The sequence below is a fragment of the Arvicanthis niloticus genome, chromosome 4, assembly GCF_011762505.2.
Source record: "Arvicanthis niloticus isolate mArvNil1 chromosome 4, mArvNil1.pat.X, whole genome shotgun sequence".
NCBI lineage: Eukaryota > Metazoa > Chordata > Mammalia > Rodentia > Muridae > Arvicanthis > Arvicanthis niloticus.
The window spans coordinates 89,130,229-89,151,963 of NC_047661.1; the positions used below are offsets into that span (position 1 = coordinate 89,130,229).

General features: G+C 36.8%; 1 protein-coding gene across 7 annotated transcripts in view; it reads right to left on the bottom strand.

Moving 5' to 3' along the window:
* The window catches only part of Ntng1 (netrin G1), a 337,637-nt gene that overhangs the window by 311,491 nt on the left and 4,411 nt on the right, over positions 1 to 21,735 (bottom strand). For all 7 annotated transcript variants that reach the window (XM_076933155.1, XM_076933156.1, XM_034501099.2 and 4 more), the window contains exon 2: positions 16,916 to 17,706. In XM_076933155.1, the coding sequence (XP_076789270.1) occupies positions 16,916 to 17,161 (246 nt within the window). In that variant the 5' untranslated portion in view covers positions 17,162 to 17,706. The remainder of the gene's footprint in view (positions 1 to 16,915; positions 17,707 to 21,735) is intronic.

The window sequence follows — 21,735 nt, forward strand, 5'->3', positions numbered from 1 at the left end:
GTAGAGTTACATGTAAGCACTGCCTTGTTCATTTCAGAGTATGGCTACATGAATCATCTTCTGGTTGCACAGTAAAGTTCCCATTAGTTATTCTGTAAAATTACATGGTACTTTACCTCCAGAGATCCCAAAGTTTTTTTCTGATATCCATTTGTTAATAGCCCAATGCTACTGATCCTGCTGTTACCCAGAGGAGTCTATTCTAGCATTCTTTCTGTGGAAGGATTTCATAAGACTTATGACAACCCAAGGTAAGAAGCATCAATAATAACTCTAATGTTCCTTTGCCAACTGCTTACTTAGCTAACAAACAACATGTATATGAAGAGAACAGAGACTGCTTTGAAGGAAATTGCAAACTCAGAATAATATATTTACGTCCTTCTGAAACCTAACCAAGCTTTCATTCAAGGACTTACTTAATCATGCTGGGCACTTATACTTAATGAAAACTAAGTATAAGCTATATTATAGTATATATGGTAATTCAACAATACCCTTTATTAGTTATTGGGACTTAGAAAAAAACATTTATCTTTTCAACTCTTTGTTCTTCTATTTTTAAAAACTAGGATAATTTCCACCTCTATATGTTAGGATTAATGAGCCAAGATGCATGAAAGCATTTAAAATTGTGTTTACTCAATATAAATTATTAGTTTAAAAATATCATCTTTAGCTTTAGAATTTAATAATGTTAAGGATGATAACAATGAATCATATATTTTCCTATATATTTCATAAACTAGGTAAAAAGAATACTCATTTTTGATAAGTTATGATTAGATTCTTCTGGAGTAAAGTTTTTCTTAGTATAATTCATAATTTGGGGCCAATCAAAAGAGTATTGATGGCAGACTCAGAGTTTTAGAGTTTTGATTATGAATACTGGCCTAGTAACTTTTCTCTTACTGTGATAAAACATTCACCAGAAAACAAGTGGGGGAGGAAAGAGCTTATTTTAGCTTACAGGATACAGTTTATCATCAAGTGAAACAAAAGCAGGAATTTAAGGCAGGAACCTGGAGGCAGTGAAGAAAAGATTGCAAAGGAAAGTGACTTACTGGCTTGCTCAGCTACCTCTGTTACACAACCCAGGCATGCTTCCCCTGGGATTGCATTCTCCATAGTGAGATGTACCCTCCTAATAAATCAGCAGTCAAGAAAATGTCCCTAATGATACAGGCTATCTAGTAAAGGCCATTCCTCCATTGAGTTCTCTTCCCTAGGTCTGCCTTGTACCCAGTTGACTAAAACCCATCAGTTCAAGCACAATAGGGCAAATCAAGTAAAATTTAAGTAATTTTTTTAAATATTTCTTATTAGAAAGCAATAGGTCATAAGAGAAAAATATCAAACTTGTGCCAACCCAAACATTCATCGGTAGTGGCTAGCAGTCATCGAGTTAGAAGGTTCCATGTAAGTTACAAATCATCCACAGTCTTATCAAGCTGTGAATTGTGTAATATATCATGAAGACTGGTATGGTAAGATATAGTCATCTACCATGCAATATGCAATAATAGCATATATGTTATAGAAATAGCCAACCGTTTCGTAATTTCATTTAAAGCATGTACTACAAGATAGGATCCATGCTGGGTACCATTAACCAGGCTAAAATCCCATGCCTTGCTAGGTTATAGGTCTTAGGAAAGAACTCACTATTATTATTCTGCTAAATGGACATAGCAATAAACTACCCCTATATTTTTATTTTTATGCCCATAGGTTTGTACATCTTTCAATCCTCATCAGAAAAGTTTTATGCAGTAGAAGGTGGTTGATATAGAGACCTATTGTGGGTCAGTGTTCAGGGAACAAGAGGCTGGGGACTGTTCAATTTAAATAGGATGTCTATATTACAAATTCTTCCCATAAGTCTCTGAATTACCACAGAAAAAGGCTGAGAAACATTATAAGAACCAGAAGCAATAGATGTCTGTAGCAAAACAGTACATGTCTGTCATAACAGCATAGTTTTGCACATGAACACACCGAGACTGGAAGAGCAGCCACCTGACTTACACAAGATCAAATCAACCAAATAGAAGCATGAATAGGGGAGGGGTTCATGAAGGTGCATCCCTATTTAAGGATCTATTGCCAATTGGTAGCTGGTGGGGAAGGGAAAGAGTCAGTTTTCTTTAGGGATACAGGCTGTGTGGAGCTAATCATGATCCAAAAGGTGGTTCCTCATCCATGCACTGATAGATATCACTAAATGGGGATGGGGTTTGGAGTTGAACTGGAAAAGTAGGGGATTATGGGAATAATTGGAAGGGAGACAATAGGCGCTAGATGAGTAGTATATTTGAACTGGACTAACCTGTGGCAGGAACACCATTAAGTTAGAGAAGCTGTGATTAAGGGAGAAATGTAAGTACATCTACCAGTGTTCTGTTAGCATAATGATATATCTCAGGACTTCACAATGAAGAAAATTAGTTTTATTTAATCCCATTAATCAGAGTGCCATGAGATAATACTTTGTTGCTTTCAAGAGCAAGGCCACAATAGTCTAAAGACTCTCCCTCCCTATCCACTGTCTCTTAAACGTCCACATCACCTTCCATTATTGTCACAACAGGGAACAAATTTCCAACATTATTGCTGAGTCTCCATCTGTGAGAGGCTTTCACATAAAAATGACAAGATAACAAAAAAAAGTGCAAAAATTTAAAATGAAAGAATAAAACTTGGTATAACAGAAGGAACCAGGCTGGTAGGATTCTTCACTCCATAACCATGTACTAAAACCCCCCTGTGTCCCAGACACTATATTAATTTCTAGGGATATAACAGAGAAAAGACTCAAATGTTTCTGTTTTCATGGACATTATAATCTGGGGTGGGAAGCAGAGTAGAAACTGAAAACTAAAAAATGAAGTGTAGGGAATGCATTGCTAAGGAAAACTGCCGACAACAGGCCAGTTTTATCACTTAAAAATTTACTTTTAAATTGCTAGAAATGTACAGTTCACAAAGAATCAGGGATCGCTAGATACATTTCTACTCCTGAGAGCAAAGCTATTTTATTGTGTAAATTTCAGTGATAAAACTGGACATGTTAATAACTTTAAGTATAAAAGTGTAAAATTAAAAGCAACTTTGAACAAATTTAGCATTTGAAAATATGTGGACTTCCCTTAAGCTGAATGGTCTTAATGGTCTTATTATTCTGGTCTTATTATTTTCTCGCTCCCCCCAATGATTGATATATAGATACAGATACAGATACACACACACACACACACACACACACATTCTCCTAGGCATTTTTATGTCTCCTCTATCCTTGTATCTCTGCTTCAACATATTGCTCATAGCTGGTGTTCAGTGAGGTAAATTATGAACACTAGTTACTTTGTGTCATCCAGTGTTGTATCAATAAAGTTTCTCTATAGGCTGACAAAGGATTTTTCTCCTTGTGTGGCATTCATTCCAAAAGGCAGTGTAAGTCCTGTGGAAGATTTAGTCTTATCTGAAGCATCCTCATAATTTACAGGACCTTTAAGCACAGTTGGGTAGGCTGTGTTAAACCCAAGTCTCCTCAGGTGAGCTGCAGGAAGAATCTGGGGTCTACACCACTTTCCCTTTTTAAGCCATAATGCAAGGTACAGTATTTAAAGGAAACCACAGCACTACTCAATTCACATAGTCGTCTTGATGGTACAAAGTATTGGTATCTCTAACTGAACGTATTATATTTAAATGGGAACAATAAAGAAATAAAACGGAACAAAGTAGAATTTACAGAGCCAGGGTTTCAATCAACAGTGTTTTGTTTTACAGATAGGGATATCAGTAGAGATCTGTGGATGCTTGGCATAAAAGGGAGAAGATGAATAATATGGTCTCCAAATATTAACCAATGTGCGACCAAGCATTTCGATTTGCCGTCTGGAATTTCTTGGACTTGCTGAGCTTCTGAATTCTTCCCAAATTGTTATTAACAAAATGAGCTTTTATTTATTTGCACAGAAGTTTATTTTGATTGCATTCTTGTACTAGAAATTGTGGTGTTTGTAGCCATGCCCAGTGCAGTTGCTAACACAGGAAACCATTATAATCTCAGTGCAAATGCCACTGCACCCATGAATGATTATTTTAATACTATGTTATTTAGAATACATTTCATTTACTTTAAAACCACAGTTCTGAAATCATTCTGATTTTAAAAACCTGGCTTGGAGCCTGAACCTCATAAGCACTTAGTTATTAAATGCCATTAGCAACATTAGGAAAAGCCAGGCAGCTCACAGAAAAGGGAGCTACAGGAAAACATTCAGAAGATACCTTTGGAACAGAAATGGAGACTCTGAGTAAACTGAAGCTTTGAGCTTCAGTTTGAGTGGTCATAACAACGATGAAGACAATTACTATGCACTGAGCCTTTAGAAATTCCCAGTCACACCTCCTAAACATACCCTCATCTTATTCCTCAGAACAAAGAAAGGAAGAGACTTGGTTAAACTTCGAATTGAACCTTCATGGTTAATTTAAATCCAAATAAAATGTCCTCCAAGGCATGCATGCACTTTTTTTTTAGATTAGCAGTCCTATTCACGGATACCTATTTTTAAGTTGCTAAAACTCAGAGTTCCAAAAAGCAATCAGCCATTCATAGGTGAGCACAGAGAACGCTAAAGCCTACTGACAATACTGCTATTTTATCTCCAATTCCTCCCTCTCAAAACAAACCAGAAAATATTAAAAATACATTCTGGTCTACCTCTCTGTCAGGTTAAATGGAAACTTCCTGACTGTGGTTTTAATTGGAAATGGAACCTTTCCCTTGCTGTCCAAATTTATTACAGTTACACATCACCCCCAGATTTTCATCTAGGAGGCAAGTCATTCCAGGGATGATAGATGAGGCAGTGTTTATATATCATCTTGCAAAGTAAGCAAAGGAACTTCCAGTTAGATAAACTACAACACTATGGTTAGACTCTAGTAATGAAGACAGTGAATTTGGAAAAATAATTACCTATGACTAACCACTAACCATAATGTAAAAATTGTAAATTTTAAATTTTAAAACTGTAAGAAATATACATAGGTCCTAGAATATCTTTCCATTCAGATGGTCAGTTCCGAGGGGCACTCTTAAAATGTGTCGTCCCTGTATGAAGATCCAAATTAAAGTTTGCATGTGGTTGAGCTAAATGTTTAGCTGTCCCAATATCACCCTTCTTGCCTGTTGACTTACCATGATGAATATTTATTAGGGATGCTATACAACGTCCAAGTGATTTACTGTTAAATAATTTAAACATATGAAAGAATCAATACCATGGTACATACAGTTTTATCAAGAATTCTGAGTTTGATTGTGCTTTCTGTGAGAGTTCATGAGCTCTGGCTATGAGTTGCTCCCAGAATTAAGAAAATATATGAAACATAATTTTATCTATGTATTGAGTGGCATCATAGAGAGCAGCACATAAGTAAAGAATGCAGAACAAAGCTTAGAATAGCTTGTTAAGGACTACACAACAGGGTATGATATGTGATGAAAGCACACATGGTCTCCAACCCAACGTGGTAGGTTCAGGGTACATACTTTAGGAAAACAAAGCAAAACTAAAATCTTTCCAATATACACTAAAGGCCGGATGAAGGTCTGGTGTGCGTGTGCGTGTGCGTGTGCATGTGCGTGTTTAATCCAGAAAAAAAAAAAAAAACCAAACAGTATGCTATCATTGCAGATTTTAAGTGTTATTTGCACATGTACTGATTTTATTGGTTAGGAGTTTTTAATTTAAAAATAAAATGTTCGTGACTTTTTTAAGATTAAATACCTTCAAATATTTAAGGACTCAAAGAACAGTCAATTCTGATCCAACAAGCAGATGTGTATTAAATAATAATCTTCGATATAGTTACATTACCAAACCTGTGTTTTAATTTACTTCATTTCTTCAACATATGTATTTTAAAACCATATAAGATACAATTCCTGCCCTTAGGAATATATATTCTGGGAAGGAAAAATTGGTCAATATGTGACATAATAAGTAGTTAGCTATAGCTGGACCGACATCAGTCAGGAGGTTAAAAACAAAAAATAGCCTCCAACCAACTTATTAACTGCCCTGTCCTGACTATTAAATGTTTCTAATCAAATTCTGCAAGAAATAGGATGCAAGAAAAGAAAATATCAAGCATGCTTGGGAACTAGATTCAGAGAAGAATGTTAGAGATGAGGAACAGACAGGCTCCTTCAAGACGATATTAAAAAAAAAAAAATAGACCTGAGTTAATAGAGAGAACCAGCTATGGAAGGATGATTAGGCTGCAGAACCTATGGCCTTATCATCTTATGGGAGATCACCTAGATCTCCCATAAGCTTGAAAACCCAGCAAGCATCAATCTGACTGTAGGATGGGAAGACATCCTCTTCAGAGCTCTGATGTTCTGGGACCACCTAAGCTGAACTATATCCCATGATGTAGTGTGGGGTGCAGACTGGGCCAAGTGGGCCATTTGACAAAGCTGACGGGCATCCCTGTCTCCCCAGATCCCAGCACCATCAAAGAGGCAGAAATAAACTGTTAGGAGGGACTTGAGGAGAGGTTAGTGAGAAAAGGCCTAGTGAGGAGGAACCAACACTCTAGAGGGCAAAGCTCTACAGGGTTTTGCAGAGCCTTAGAGGGAGTGGGAACATGCTAGGTTTCTTTCTAATAAGTACAATGTTACAGGATAAAAGAGAATAAAGAAGGGATCGAAAAAAATCAAAATTTAAAGTTGCAGTCATCCCTATAAGTCCATGGGAACTGGTTTTAGGATTCTTTGTGGGTATCAAAACCTATGGATGCTTACATCCACTATATGAAATGGTGTATTGTAAATATTCACAGCTCTCTGTGTACCATGTGATGCTTTGTAGGTAATTGTTTTGCACTATTACTTAGAGAATAATGATGTGAAAATATTTGTACATATTTAAGACAAACACGATCTTTGACATGTTTTTTTTAAATCCCAATTGGTTGGTTAATTATTTAGATATACAATCTTAAGATATGGAGAACCAAATATACATAAAAACTACACATTTATATATTACATCACATATCACGGTATATTACAAAATGTATCTATTGTGTTAATAGAACAAGGGATAAAAACATGGAGGACAATTAAAAGATACCACAGGGTTCAGTGTAACCCTGAGGACTGGTTGACACCAAGAATGATCAAAAATGGTCAGATTTACAGTTTATTTTGAAGCTTTTGCTAACAGTCTTGCTGCTATGTTATTACAGAGGAATGAGGGAGATTCCTAGGCTGTTTACTCTGAGCAATAGATGAATATAAGCTCCCATTTAGAGATATGGAACAAATGGAAGAAGAATCAATTTGGGGAGAAAAAAAAATCAAGACTTCTATAATAAACCTGTTAGACTTTAAATGCCTAGCAGAACATCCAAACAGAGACACCATGTTGGCCTCTAGGACACTGGCTCTTATTGAGACTGTAAAACAAATGGAAGTATCAGGCTAACCACTTTTGTCAACCCCTCACCCGCAGTGATATGATGTTGCTAACTAGTCAACAACTGCTGACTTATTATTCTGGTGTGAGATGGTTTGAGTAGTGTGTGTTCTGAGCTCTCTGTGTTTTCTAACAGCCGATTTCCATTTTTATGAACACGTTAATGGAAAAGAAAGCAAGAATGGAAACAAACACTGTTGATTGGCTCTCTTATCCCTGAACAAAGACTCTCATCACATTATGTGCGTTTCCGACATTTGGTGCACTCTGTTTACAGAATCGAATTTTCTGAGTTTATTTCAGATAAAAGGGTTCTTAAATAATAAAATCGTAGCATTGTAACTCACAGTCCACATCGTAAATGTAATTTTTAAAGGGGATTTATAGTGGTTCTATCAAAAATGCTACAGATAAAATTAAGAGGGAATAGAATAGTTTAAGAGGGGACCTGGGTGTCAAGTTGGGGTGCCTGCATTTATTGCATTTCTACTCTCCAGATGAAAAAAAATTGCTTAGCCTCATGCTTCACGTACTTTACTTGGTAAACAGGATAATGACAGAATTGAAGATTATAGTGAACAAGCTATGGCAAGTGTTTAATACAAAGCTGAGCACCAATAAGTTCTTCATCAAATCAATACCAGCTACAAGTCATATTTGTAAAATGCACTATACATATCACAGTGTATCAGCCATTTAAAAAGCACCAGCTCTTATGATGGTTAAGCACAGCATTATTGTGAGCCAGATAATGCTCACATTAATATGAACACTCCCTAACACCTTATATAAGAGATTCTGTCAAAACTTTGGAGTAAAAATTCATTTGACATAGTCTATATATACATAACCAACCTTGGATTAAGGTATAGATCATTAGCTCATTTTATCTATATCATGCACATGTCTTTTTCTGTAACAAGTATAGAATCATCTGGATTCTCTTCTCCTGATACAGAGACTTCAAATGGTCCATAGTTTAAATGACTGTACTCTACCTGATTCATCAAGCAATGCACAGCTTTTGAATTTACTTGCAAGAAGAATGAGGGACACCACTGTAAATTTCAAATGACTTATAGACCCCAGCTCTCCATGCCTGTCAGACAACATTTACTTTTACACATCGTACATTCTTGTCATCTAGCACATATACACACCCTAAATTATCTTTCTCTAGGATGGTGTGTTGTCTTCTCAGCTGGTTTCATCTTCCTTACACTTATTTGACCTTTTCTGCCAAAGTACTGATTCTCCTTCACACAAATCAACACAGAGGAACCACAACAAAGCTGAAACACAGGATTAACTTCTAGAACCTATGTGGTTTTATTTGATCTCTTTAATTTTATCATTTCTAAGGAAGAACAAGACCACCAGCAAAGGATCAAGAAATTCCATGAGAAGGTAGAAAATTATTGGCTGACATGACCTGATGATAATGTCAGTAGCTGGACCTCTCAGTAGACATTGACCTTCTGAAGAAAAAGGGTTTTCCTTTGTACGGGAGCAATATTCAGCTCAACTCTTCATTTAATATTTTAGAAGTCAGCTTCAAAGTAGGTCAAAAAATGAAAACCAATTCTGGTTTCTTTCTCAGCTCACACCTTTAATTTCCATGGAATAGACACTATGTGAATCCATCTATTCCCAGCAAGAGGAGAAAGAAATGACCACCTGCCAATCTCAGAAACTTATCTTCAAATATGATGCTTGTGAAACTTTTGGCATTTCCCCTCGTGTACTAAAAGAAATTCTGAAAATTAAAAAGAAAAATGTTGCTTGAAAAAAAAAAAAAAGATCTGTAATTCCCACTGGTCTGGCAAATTAAAACCTAAACACATTTCACAGCAGCAACTTTATACAAAGAATGTGTTGTTTGCAATTGCTTCCAACAACACAGATTCTGGGAGAAAATAAACTCTTTGCTGAAGGAAAATATCAACTTTGCAAAGTTTTTACATTATGAGCATAGGAGACATAGATAGGGACTCTTAGAGGGATCTTTGCTAGCCCAGAACTGTGGAAGCCTGCCATCAAAATCCAAGACAAAAATTCAGGATGTTTCTGGACTGAAAAGCATGGGGAAAATCCCTGAAGCAAACTCTTGCCTTCAGGCAAAAAAGATGCTCACACTTGGAACTAAATAACAAAACTGAAGTTTGTGTGTGGAAAGGCTCACGTTTACATGTGTATACATATACACGTACATTTTTTTTTAATTGGTGAATTCTGGAGGAAAAATAAAGATAAAATTACAAGCAACATAACTACCATAGTTAGAAATGAAGACATGCAATGGACAAAAAACTCAGGTACCAGCCTTCACACGAGGAAAATAAATGCAATAAATGCATGTTTAATAAAACGAAGTGCCACTTGCTCTCTAAAATATGTCCTTATCTCAGGGTGATATTTTTAACATTCTAACAGTAGAGGAAAGACTGGAAGAAATGTGGATAATTTGACCCATATTTTCTTGGCTAATTGTATCTTTATTTTTCTATACTAAAGCCTTGTAATAAAAAAATTTGAGAATATTTTCAAATATTGTTAAGACTCTGATGATTTGCACACTTTCATATCATATGAATGATATTGATGATAGTCCTTAAGTAACTTTTGGGTGGGCAATTGACCAACATAGTCATGAGTCTTCAAGTATAAAAACCAAACCGTCGAAATGCCCATAAATAGAAGGATAAATGAAAAAAAAAATCCATAGAGTAAAAATGCATCACAATAATATGTATAAAATACAATCTGGAGTTAAAATAAAAACTTATGCAATGATACATGCATTATTTTCATAAGTGTTTAAGCAAGTTCCAAAGGCCAATAATACCTCACATATTCTGGGACTCAGATTCAGGATAAGAAATAGCATAGCACACCATAATGGTAAATCCTATATTGTAAAACTTCTGCGCTGGCTATGATATGGATAATGTATGTTTACTGAATTCTTATATAAAATGTGGTTATTATTGTGGGTCAGTTTAAAGCTACAGTGTACGTGGCATAGTTTATTTGTCTTCAGCATTTTTGGGGGGGGGGTAATGGTCTTCTGGCTTTATTCTTGATACTCAAACTCATCTTGCTGCTACCTCTGTGGGATCCTGAAGTCCAACAAAAAGAATCAAGGTTCAGGGACAAGGACCGGCCTGATTTCTCTTGAGTTCAACCCAATCACTCACACACACACACACACACACACACACACACACACACACACACACACTTTCATTTAACCCTAAAGTCTCAGTCTGTGGGAGACAGGTCTGTTAAGTTAAATTGTACTGTTCTGATGAGCATAGGAGCACGAGCTTTTCTAAGTAGAAAGATACACTCAGCAAAGCTATATAACGGGGTATCCAGAGCTGTTAAAATCACAGTTTAAAGAGTGGGTGACAACTGAATGATTAAAGTGTAATACATCAAAACAAATGGCAAAAAAATAGATACGATATGACTCCAACTTTATAAGGTAAAACACATGGAGTACCTAAGGAGAGATACTTAGAATTTTTTAGAAGAATTTCAGTATTGTATGTTATATTTTAGTGTCTCTTCCAAATTACCTATGATAACTAACAATTATTTATCTCATTTTTTTTAGTGGTCCTGGGAATGAATCTAGGGCTTCGTACACCTAAGAAAGCACTCTACCACTGAGCTACATCTTCAGCCCTCCTCATACTTGTGAAGTGGTATAAGGGACTATCATTCCTCATGTGTCCTGGAGAATATGAGATATCCTCTCGTTATTTACCAGGTCACCAGACTGTCATTGAAATGCAACAGGGACTATCTCTTCCAGCCAGCCTTGCTTCCACTTTCTTTTCTGATGGTTAAACATTGCACATTTAGCTACCAAATAGTGTTTTCTAAGTAGTTCTTTGACACTGTGGCAAATTACATTCTGCCTTTGAATTCTCTGTTCTCTTTCCCTGGCTCCATACATACTACTTTGTGTCCCTACCACTACAGACTCTCTCTTTTGAGAATAACCCCCAGCTAGGACTTGATGTAATTCTCACCACTACCACTAGGGTTCGCATGGGTTTGTTGTACTTCCTACTGCATCTAGTGGTCTTGAATAGTATAGGTAATACAATGAAAACAAGAGCACTTATACAGGTAGAAAACACGAACCCTGTGCAAGCTGGATGGCCCAGTGGCTCAATAAGTAAGAGCACTTGCTGAGGGAGCCTGAGGACCATTGTTTAATCCCAGGGACCCGTGATGGAAGGACAGATTCAATACTCAAAAGTTGTTCTTAGACTTCCACATGTATACCCATGTGCTCCCTCCATGAATAGTAATAACACTAAATAAATGAACTTAATTTTTTTCTGAAAAAGAAATCCAATTAGGTAACAGTAAATACCATGTAGTTAGTTTTGCTACCCTGGCCATAATCATCACAGTCTCCTTCTCATGACCTACTCCATCCCCATAAACTATGGCTGCTATACCAAGCCAATGCAGTGTCAACTCAAGTGCAGAAGTTCCTTTCCTATTAGGTTGCTAGGCTTAAGACCACCGAAGGTGCTATAAGAAACTAATGGGAAGAGTTATGAAGCAGGTAGAGCATGTTAGATTTGATGCCTTACATAAAAAGGAGCTGCCGGGAGCTCCTCAACAAGAGGTTACTTAATGAACCAATCAGAAATACTGATATCTGGGGGACTTAATCATTTCAATATGAATTAGGCATCCCAGAAAAGTAAGTCTAAATAATGAACTAATAACCAAGAAGTGTTAATTTTAAAAAAGTTTTTTTAATACCTCCATTCTGCCATACTTTAAGGGGTAAATCAGTTCAAATGAAAGATGTCGCTAGTATTAAAACTTCATTGACTTATCTATCGATTTTGGAAATCCATATTAATCCCTTTGCACTGAAAAATGTAATTGAGTTTATCAAATTACTTCCTCAGAGGCCACCTGATAGCCACCAGATGGGAACCTGAGATGCTGTCAAATCAGAAACTTAAGCTAAGGATAGCCCTGAAGACACTGTTTTGCCAACTGCTTGCCCCACTGGTTCCTTTGAAAACAAAAAAACAAAAGTTTCCTATTACTTTCATAAATTTTCTTTGACACTAATGAAATATGCTCTATCTACATTGCTTACAATATTTTTTTTTTCTTAATTGGAGTCTATCTGGAAATCACACAATACAGAATGATCATTAACAGACCTGCTAGGGTCCTTGAATGAATGCCTACCGAGAAAGCAGGAACACATTAGTGAATTTTCCCAAGAAAAATCCATTTTCATTTCAAGGTCTGACATTTTATTTAGAAAAATTATGCCCTTTCTTTTAATTATTCCAGTAAACATAATGAGGGTGTCGCTAAGTACACCTCAGAGGACTTTATTTTCCCCATTTTTTAGTCATACGAGTGTATTTGTAATTAAGGGCATGCTGCATTAATGATGCCGCAAGTCTCCGTGGTAAACGTTTAATGTCCACCTCATAACATTATGCCAAAATTACATGCACAAAAGACTTTTTAATAATCTTTGTTTTCTCATTTAGCTTTGATTGGCTCTGGAATCCACGGCAGCACTTGGGGGCTCCCACTTCCACAGCCGTCAGCACTTCTGCCCCGTAAATTGTTCAAATGTACACGGTACCTTTCATCTGTAGGCTTCTTTTCAATGCTTCTATTTAAGTTATACAGAAAATTGGCTGCAAGCTGGAGATAATTGCAGATAATTTTTCCATTTTTTTTAAAGCCACTAGGGTGTTGCCTGGGGGATATGACAGCTATGTTTATCTAAACACAAAGACCAAGTCACAGCTCTGTGTTGTCGCTTAGGCTTTACACACGCAGATCAGATGATCCTATCTGCTCCTTATGCAAATGAAGTTATTGTCACTAGACGACCTGTGTCGGCTGACAGAGGCATGCTACCTGGAGCGTGTATTGTGGCTGAAAGGACAGGATGGAAGCAAAGAGGTTGCCTCTGTTGTAAAAGCAAAACCTGTGCCTCCCAGGTTCCTCCCTGTTAGCAAAAAACAAAACAAAACAAAACAAAACAAAACAAACAGTATTTGGGATTTTTTTTTGTTTTGTTTGTTGTTTTTTGTTTTTTCTTTGTTTTTTTTTTTTTTGTTTTGCCATTGTCAACTTAAAAGGAATATATTAAATTGAAAAGAAAACAAATCATTTTCAAAATACAATTCACATGAATTCACATGCATGCATATATGTATGTATATGATATTCACACACATATGCCCCATATTCATATATAGTCTCGAATGACACTATCACAGACAGACGAAATTTTTTTCCATTACACTACTGCTCATAAGTGTTTGCACAACCAATACCCAAGCATTTTAGATTTCTTGGCATAGAAGATTTATTAGATAGGACATCCAGGTTAGCAAGCAGAGATCTAGTATTAAATAGAATCATAAGCTGTTTCCACCCCTCTCAAAATTCACTCCATATTAAAATAGATGCAAAATCCATGGGTGGTCATGGGTGTGTACTGCTAGAGCAAATGCAGAGAGCAGCACCACAGATTTTTCACAAAATCCCAACGAACCGCCACTGTATGTTAACAGCATTCTCTGGGAATTACAGAACACTTCCAGCGCTGAATGCATTCTCCGTGTCCAGAGTCCCTGGAGTCATTGCTAATAAGGGTGTCACTGGCTGAGGAGGCAAAGACATTTTATAGTCAACATTTACATATAGGGGCTAAGCAGTGCTTGTGTCTATTTGGCAGCTCCAGTCTCCAGTGATGTAATAAGCCATAACGACTCTGGAGGAGCTGAACTGGAAGTGTCAGTGAGTGTAGGACCTGTAAGTCCTAACATAAGTGACTTTATGGATTCCCATTAGACTTTGGGCTTAGGAGCTCCTCAACAGGCCTGATATGACAGTATCCTGAGATGCTTTTTTTATAGCCTGTGTCAAGAACTCTTACACTAAGGTGTTTTATAGAAAATCCACAACTGCAGAGGATAGGTTTTGCTATATTAGGTCATTATCGTGGACTTGGCATATAAAATGTATACCAGTAGCCCCAAAGTCCACACTTAGAGAAGATTATTAAATCTGTTATGCCAATCATATGCACATTAAGGAATACATATTAATGACTGGTAGGTAACTCAGAAATCTTGCACCCAGCCCAGTGACATATTTAAGTCTACCAAGGCTTCTGAGTACCTCCGTTGTAACACAGTGCAGCCTGGGTGGGGCCTTCTATGAACACATATCTATAACATAGTTGCACTTAGAGCCAGCCTATGAATATTCTCCCTCCTCACGATACCTCTATTATCATTTAACCACTGGATTAATAGGAATACGATCACTTAAGAGCCTTAGATTATGTCCCCGTGAAAGACTGATCTGGGAAGTCCCGTAATGTGCCCTTTCCTGCTTCTGTTGGGAGAAAATAAATATATTGAAAATGGGGAGTCTTTATATGTTGGGCAGGAGAGATGCTGAGCAAGTGTTCTCTGACCAACGCTGAGTTCACCGAAGCACCACATACAAACCGTACCTCAAACCCACCCTACAGCACCTGTGTGCGTAGAACCTGCACCCTGGCAAAGGACATTCGCAACTTCACTTAAATGGGCAAATTACTAAGCAGTTCCAGAACAGGCATATTATTCTGCACGTCACAGAAACTGATTACTAGAGCTAGAATACTCTTGATAGAAAAAGCTGACCCAGAACGCATGCGTGCTCTGCAGTAAGGAACGGAAGTTTGTGTAACCTACAACCAAACAGTAATTTCACACCGCATTTGCAATGAGATTTTAAATCTGACCTTTCATAAGAAATTACTGAAGACCTTATATAAAGGCAACAAATGTTCCTGCCCTTTTACAGATTTATTGGAGTTTTACTGATAGGTTTGAATAAACTCCACTGGAAGTCCACAGGTTCTAAAATGCAACTTCTTTCACAACTACATACCTGTTACCCAGAGAGACGGGTCCTCTCTTTGAAATATTTAGCCATTTAGGGCACTTTCATCAGAGTGACACCTAATAGCCAAGATCTTTTTCTCACTCTCCACAAAATCAGGTTTAGGCTATAATTCAAAGCAGTCCCCAAAGGCACTTCTGAAAAATGGCAAGCCCTTCGCTTTTAGGTGAAAACTCTCTTTATTGCTCAAAATTGTTTCCTGTTACAAAACCCTTTCTATAGTGTTCCATCTGAGACAGTCTTATGTTAATTTAACTCACTGGGGACTGTGAGCAGATGCTCCTTTGATTAATAGTTTCACGAGCTTGAAAATGCCAGGCCAGGTTCAAGATAATAAAGTCAGGTAAGATACTATTAAAATCGGCTACATGGTTATATCTGTTATGAGGAGAAAAATGGGGTCATGGTTCTTATATCAAATAAAGACTTCCTATAATAAAAACCAACATCATAAACTAAATGAACACACTGACTCTCTTCCTTACCACATTACCTGATGCCTTATTAATCACTCATCTCTTTAGTAACACTTTACAGGTATATTTTCTGCTGTGATTGGATGGAAATACATATGCTCCTTCAATCTTACTTTTCTCTCACTATACTTTCCACGTGGAAACGGCTTTAAATAGACCCCAAGAATAATGAATGTTATAACTCTTATTGCCTAAATTTACATGTCCCCAGGCAATTACTTCTCAGCAAATATGTTTTTAATATTTCATTAGGTAAATAAGCTTTCTGAATAAGTCCCACACAAGGTCTACTGTCCTTCCTTTTGTTTTTCTTCTTGCTGGTCCTTTACCTGAGGCACCCTGTCAGAGATGCCGCCTGATAAAGGAACCAGGAGATCTCAGCTAATCTTGAACTATAGAATTTGGGTCTGGCTTTATTTATGTGTAAGAATAAAACTTTGTCTTCTTAAAATTGATCTACCAGTGGATTTTCATCTTTAACATAACCCACTTCACCAGGACCTGGTGGCACACACCTTTAATCTCATTATTGGTAAGGCAGAGACAGGTGGATCTCTGAGTTTGGATCTAGCTTGGTTTACAGAGTGAGTTCCAGGACAGCCAGGGCTATAGAGAGAATCCCTGACTCATAAAAAGAAAAAAAGAAAAAAAGAAAAATCAAACAAATAAATCATATGGCATATATACATACATACATATATATGTATATATCAATCACACCTGCGTCACTGAAACTTTGGCTTTCTGGCAAGCAGGAAGTTCCCATCTGTCAATCACATCTTATGTGTTGCAATCCAGATAGGACAAGGCTCCACTAAGAATGAAGCTAGGCTCTCAGCACAAATCTGCTACCTGCAGATTTGGCTCTGTCAAACCAAGCCTTCACACTCACCACACCTGTTCGCCCATGAGACAAAATGCCATTTATGTGAAATATTCTGCTCAAAAGTACTGCCTCACCATTGCACAGAATGACTCTGGAGGGTCTCCACAGGTAATATCCGGAGGATCCAGTTTCACTTTCAGATACTTTGTCATGTCCGTGGATTCTGGCTGGCAGGCCGTGTAATCCCAAACTTTCCCTTCTTCTGTGTAAATCAGACTCTTACATACATCATAATGTCCCCACACTAAAAGGTAGGGCTGCATCACAGAGGACACTGTAACCCACAGGGCATGGATCGACAGGAATCTTGACAAATACATCTCTAAAATCTTGGCAATCTTCGTGTCTTATATGCAATCAGTGTCTCTTTTAAATATACATGAGTATATTATATATATGCGTGTGTGTCTATATATATATATATATATATATATATATATATATATATATATGCTGAGATCTCCAAGCAGATTCCAAACCAGATGATATATATGCTGAGATCTCCAAGCAGATTCCAAACCAGATGTGACAGATTGAAATATTGTACGTGGTCAGGGATGCTGAGGACTTTGGTAGAAGCCTAACATGCTTATCCGTTAGGCATTAACAGTTTGCAGCCTTTTCTCCTCGTAGAACATATCTATTAGACTTTTGTAAAAGATGTCCAGGAGCAGATAATAATTTAGCGAAGTGATGGCTCTCCTGTTGCACATCCGATAATCCTGAGGGATCCTCGGTGTTCAGGGTTCATCCGGGCTCCTCAGATGCGCTGACGTATCAGTATCACAAGCAAAGGGAAGAGTGTCTATGGTCCCGTGTCTGTTTCCCATCAATCTTTTCTTTTTCCCCTTCTGGCACCAGCAACCTTTTGAAAACAATAAAAATAAGAGTTACTGCCTTAGAATCAATGCATACTAGGAAATGTATAGTATGTTGACATTTTGGAGGCTCAGTACTATATAAAGCAAACTGGTATAAGAAGAGATAAACTTCCGTTAGAAGTCTTGCTAGGATGAGCAGGGTACTCATACACTGGGAAGCATTTTGATGGGAAAGATCTGAGTCTTCCATAAGAAAGGCAGATGAACATGTTCTAGGTGAGCTAACAAGAGAAGCAAGCTTCTGGATTTAAACAGCTCTCTCAGAGCGAGCTAAAAATCTTCCAAGAGAACAATGGGATAAAGAGAATCTTTATAACAAGTATGACAACTACTTGTATGCCTTTGTCTCTTGGCAAAGAAACCCTAAAATTCTCCAAGTTCCTTGTATATTTCTTAGCTTTGGTAAGAGGTGGGTGAGTGGAAACTGATCTTCTGTCTCAGGATTTGTTTATTACACTGGAAGAATTTAACATCTTTCTTTGAATGTATTTATTAAAAAAGATAATTAGCCTCTCCAAAAATACTCAAAAAATAAAACCAAAGGGGCAAACATTTCTTTCATAAGACTCTTCTATTTTCTTACATCTTTCTTTTTATAGCCATCACATCTGCATTTGCAGTTACTTTTGGTAACAGAAGAGAATTTGTCCCAAAGGTGAATTTTATAGGCTGGTTTAAAATCGAAAGCTTCGTAATAAAGCATGCAATTTAAAATGCACATATAAAAATAGCTGAGGGTGAGTAAACAGGCCATGAAGCACAATAACAGGGCACTAATTCTAAAAGAAAATAAAATTTCCATTTCAAAGTACTTTGGGTAAACTGAGAAGCAGCCTGTGTAACTTACAGATATAAGTCAATGGTGAGGTCTACTAGCAACCACTTAACTGTGCAAATCTTAATAAATGTTAGTATTTGAATCTCAGGTGTGAACGGATACTTTCTTTGTTATTGGCTCATCTTCCTAGCTCAAATTATTAGATACTTTTCAGTTTTAAAGTGACAAAATAAAAAGCCTACAGCTTTGGAAAAATCCATTATAGACTTTTCAATTCATATTAAACAGTTTAAATAAGGAAGAAGTTCTCTATCTTCAAGCAATCTTATAAAGGGAATTCACTATATTTAAATAATGCACCATCTTAAAATGAACTAAGCCACAGAGACTATGAAATGCCAACAGATGGTTGAATTGTGTTTCCATAGCAAAGTAATTTATAATAATTGCTTTATGGATGCAAGTGCAATTTTCATTATATTCGATTCATAAAATGTTATCATACAGCTGCAATTTGTGATATTTTCTATTAGGAAAAGTGTTGAATATTTGAGTTCTCATGAAGCAATAATTAGCAGTATGTCTAAACATGTATAAACTACAGATTTAAATTTGCTTCTTCATTGTGACTTTGACACTGTTCAGTGGCATGCATTTTGAAATCTTAAGCTAAAAAGGAAAAAAAAAATCACAGAGGCATGTGTTGTGTCTACAGAAGCCTTGCTGCTTTTGTTTGTTTGTTTTCAAATTCATTAAGCTAATATTTTCAGAAACGTCCAACACATTTACAATTAATATACTGAAAAGGTGTTAAGATGAAGGAAATGTACATTTCCTAGATTCATTTTCTTTTTCAACTATGTTTACTACATCCCTATCATAGGAAGCAGACACTTTGGAAAGCAAAGACAAAGAGCATTAGAGGTGAGGTTGTACAAAATCTACTAGTTTCAAAATTATTAGCATCACCTTTTTAGTTTTAAAAGTCAGCAATTTGTATACCAGAAACCATAATATAAAAGACTTGGACCCAATGGGTTTGAGTTTGAGTTGAGTGAATATTTAGTTAAGATTAGTCTGTACCCTTTTTAACCAATACTGTTCCCTCATCTATCCATTCTTTGTTACTCTGTCCTATTGCCTCTTTTACCCCAGTGACATCATCTGGTATATTTCTACATGAAAACTGTAGACAGGAAGGAAATGCTGTGGAAATGCATGTCACTGTTATGGGATTCTCATTAAAGTCTACCAGAACTGTAATGACGGCCATTACACAGAATTATGGACTACATCATTGATCGAAGTTAGAGAACTGACAGGGAAAAATGCAGAGAGGTGCTAGATATTTGAATATGAGGCAGTTGCAGGACTGTGCGACAGACACTCTTGACAAGAAGCAGCCAATTATAGCTTAAATTTCTGGCACTTAACCAGTTGTGATTAATAGTTTTCCATTACATTACAGACGTATTATTAATGTATTAAAAATGTCAAGCTTTGGCAAGCACTAATATGGCGTGGCCCAGTTGGTCTGCAGAATTTACATTTAACGAGCTCCCATTGACACAGAAAAAGGTATTGACCACAGCATAATGCAAATCAGTGTATGGTCATAAGCTATTCTTTAGCATAAGTATGTTTTTCCTTTTAACACTGAAGTCTGTAGCATCCCCTCTTCTGGGCCCTTCATGTGGAAGTCTCCTTACTTCTCATTATCACACAGGCTACCTAATAATTCCTTCACATTTCGTATTCAAGGAAATTAAATCTATGAATTTTAGTGGCAAAGACGCCCTATGAGAATCAGGGATTTGTTACAAAAGTGTAATTATGGGATTCTTCAAAGAAAATAAATGTTGTACAAAGAGGATACCATTTACACCACCACCCTCACTACTTAATGCTGCTGGTTTCCAGCTGGCTGTCCTCTCAACCAGATTAAAAACATCAATATCTTCTTAAAAGTTAGGCCATGACTGCAAATGGCTAGACAAACTGATTAGGTGAAGGGCAGCCAATGACATGTTTGGGGGCTTAACATCCTAAATGCATCCCTTCTGGCACATAACTGAGCTAATTCCAAACTATTGTGAATTTGTCTCAAGTGCCTGCATCACTAGGATAAGGGCAACTTCAGAAGGGCTCTGGGAAGCTCAAGCCCCAAATCTGCACCTAGGGATCACAGGACAATCGAAGACTGCCACCATCTACATGTGAAATGAAGTAACAAGACGTCCTTTTTGATTAAAAAATTTTCCCATTAATAATGCTAAGAGTCCATAGAACTCTGGTGTATGGATTTGCAGAGCTAATAAAAAATGCAAAATTACATAATGGATGTCAGGTTGATAGGTATTATTGATTAGGGTTAAAAATAGGCTACCCAATGACTTTGCATCTATGGAACATACATGTTCCCAGGATTGGGTCGCCGATTCCTTTCCACCTTGCATTAACTTTGCAGAGGAGAATTTACAAACCCTTCCCCTCATCCAAAAAAAAAAAAAAAAAAAAAAAAAAAAGAAAGAAAGAAAGAAAAAAAGAAAGAAAAGTGTCTCCAAAATATTATACAAAACTAGTAAAAATTAAAATGATAAGCCATCATAGTCTCAAAACAATTGCCAATTTCATCATCTGAGAAGAAAATATTGCCGGCAAATCTACCAACCCCTGCTGGAGTTTAGGATTCTTCTTGTTATATAATCTCAACTAGGAAGTGGGGGTGTGGTAATAGGCTAAATATTCCATAAATATACAGCTCATCAGGGGCACCTGAAATAGACAGCCATTGACTCACTCCTTACAGGCATTAAGACTTTTATGGAACTGCATGTTTCTGAATGGATATGAACAGAAGAAAAATTGAAAATAATCACCTTTCATTGACTAAAGGAAATACAGAGGAAGCAACATACAAAGCCCCATAACCTGTCAAGATTAGCAGCTGTGGACAGCCACAGTGGAGCCACATGAGATTCATTCTCGTTCCTTCAGTGTTCTTTGCACATGCCCGTCTGTTGTGGAAATAGGATCTTTGGCTTTCTTCATGAGAAACAGAGGCTCCTGTCTTTTTTACAACTATCTCAAATACATAATGTAATTCAACAATTTTGACAGATCTTACTCATAAGCAAGTATGACTGGGTATTATTTAAAAAATCATGGGAGTCTAGAAAAACAAGCACCACACGTTAGTATTTTAAAAATGTCTATTTTTATCAATAGAAGATCA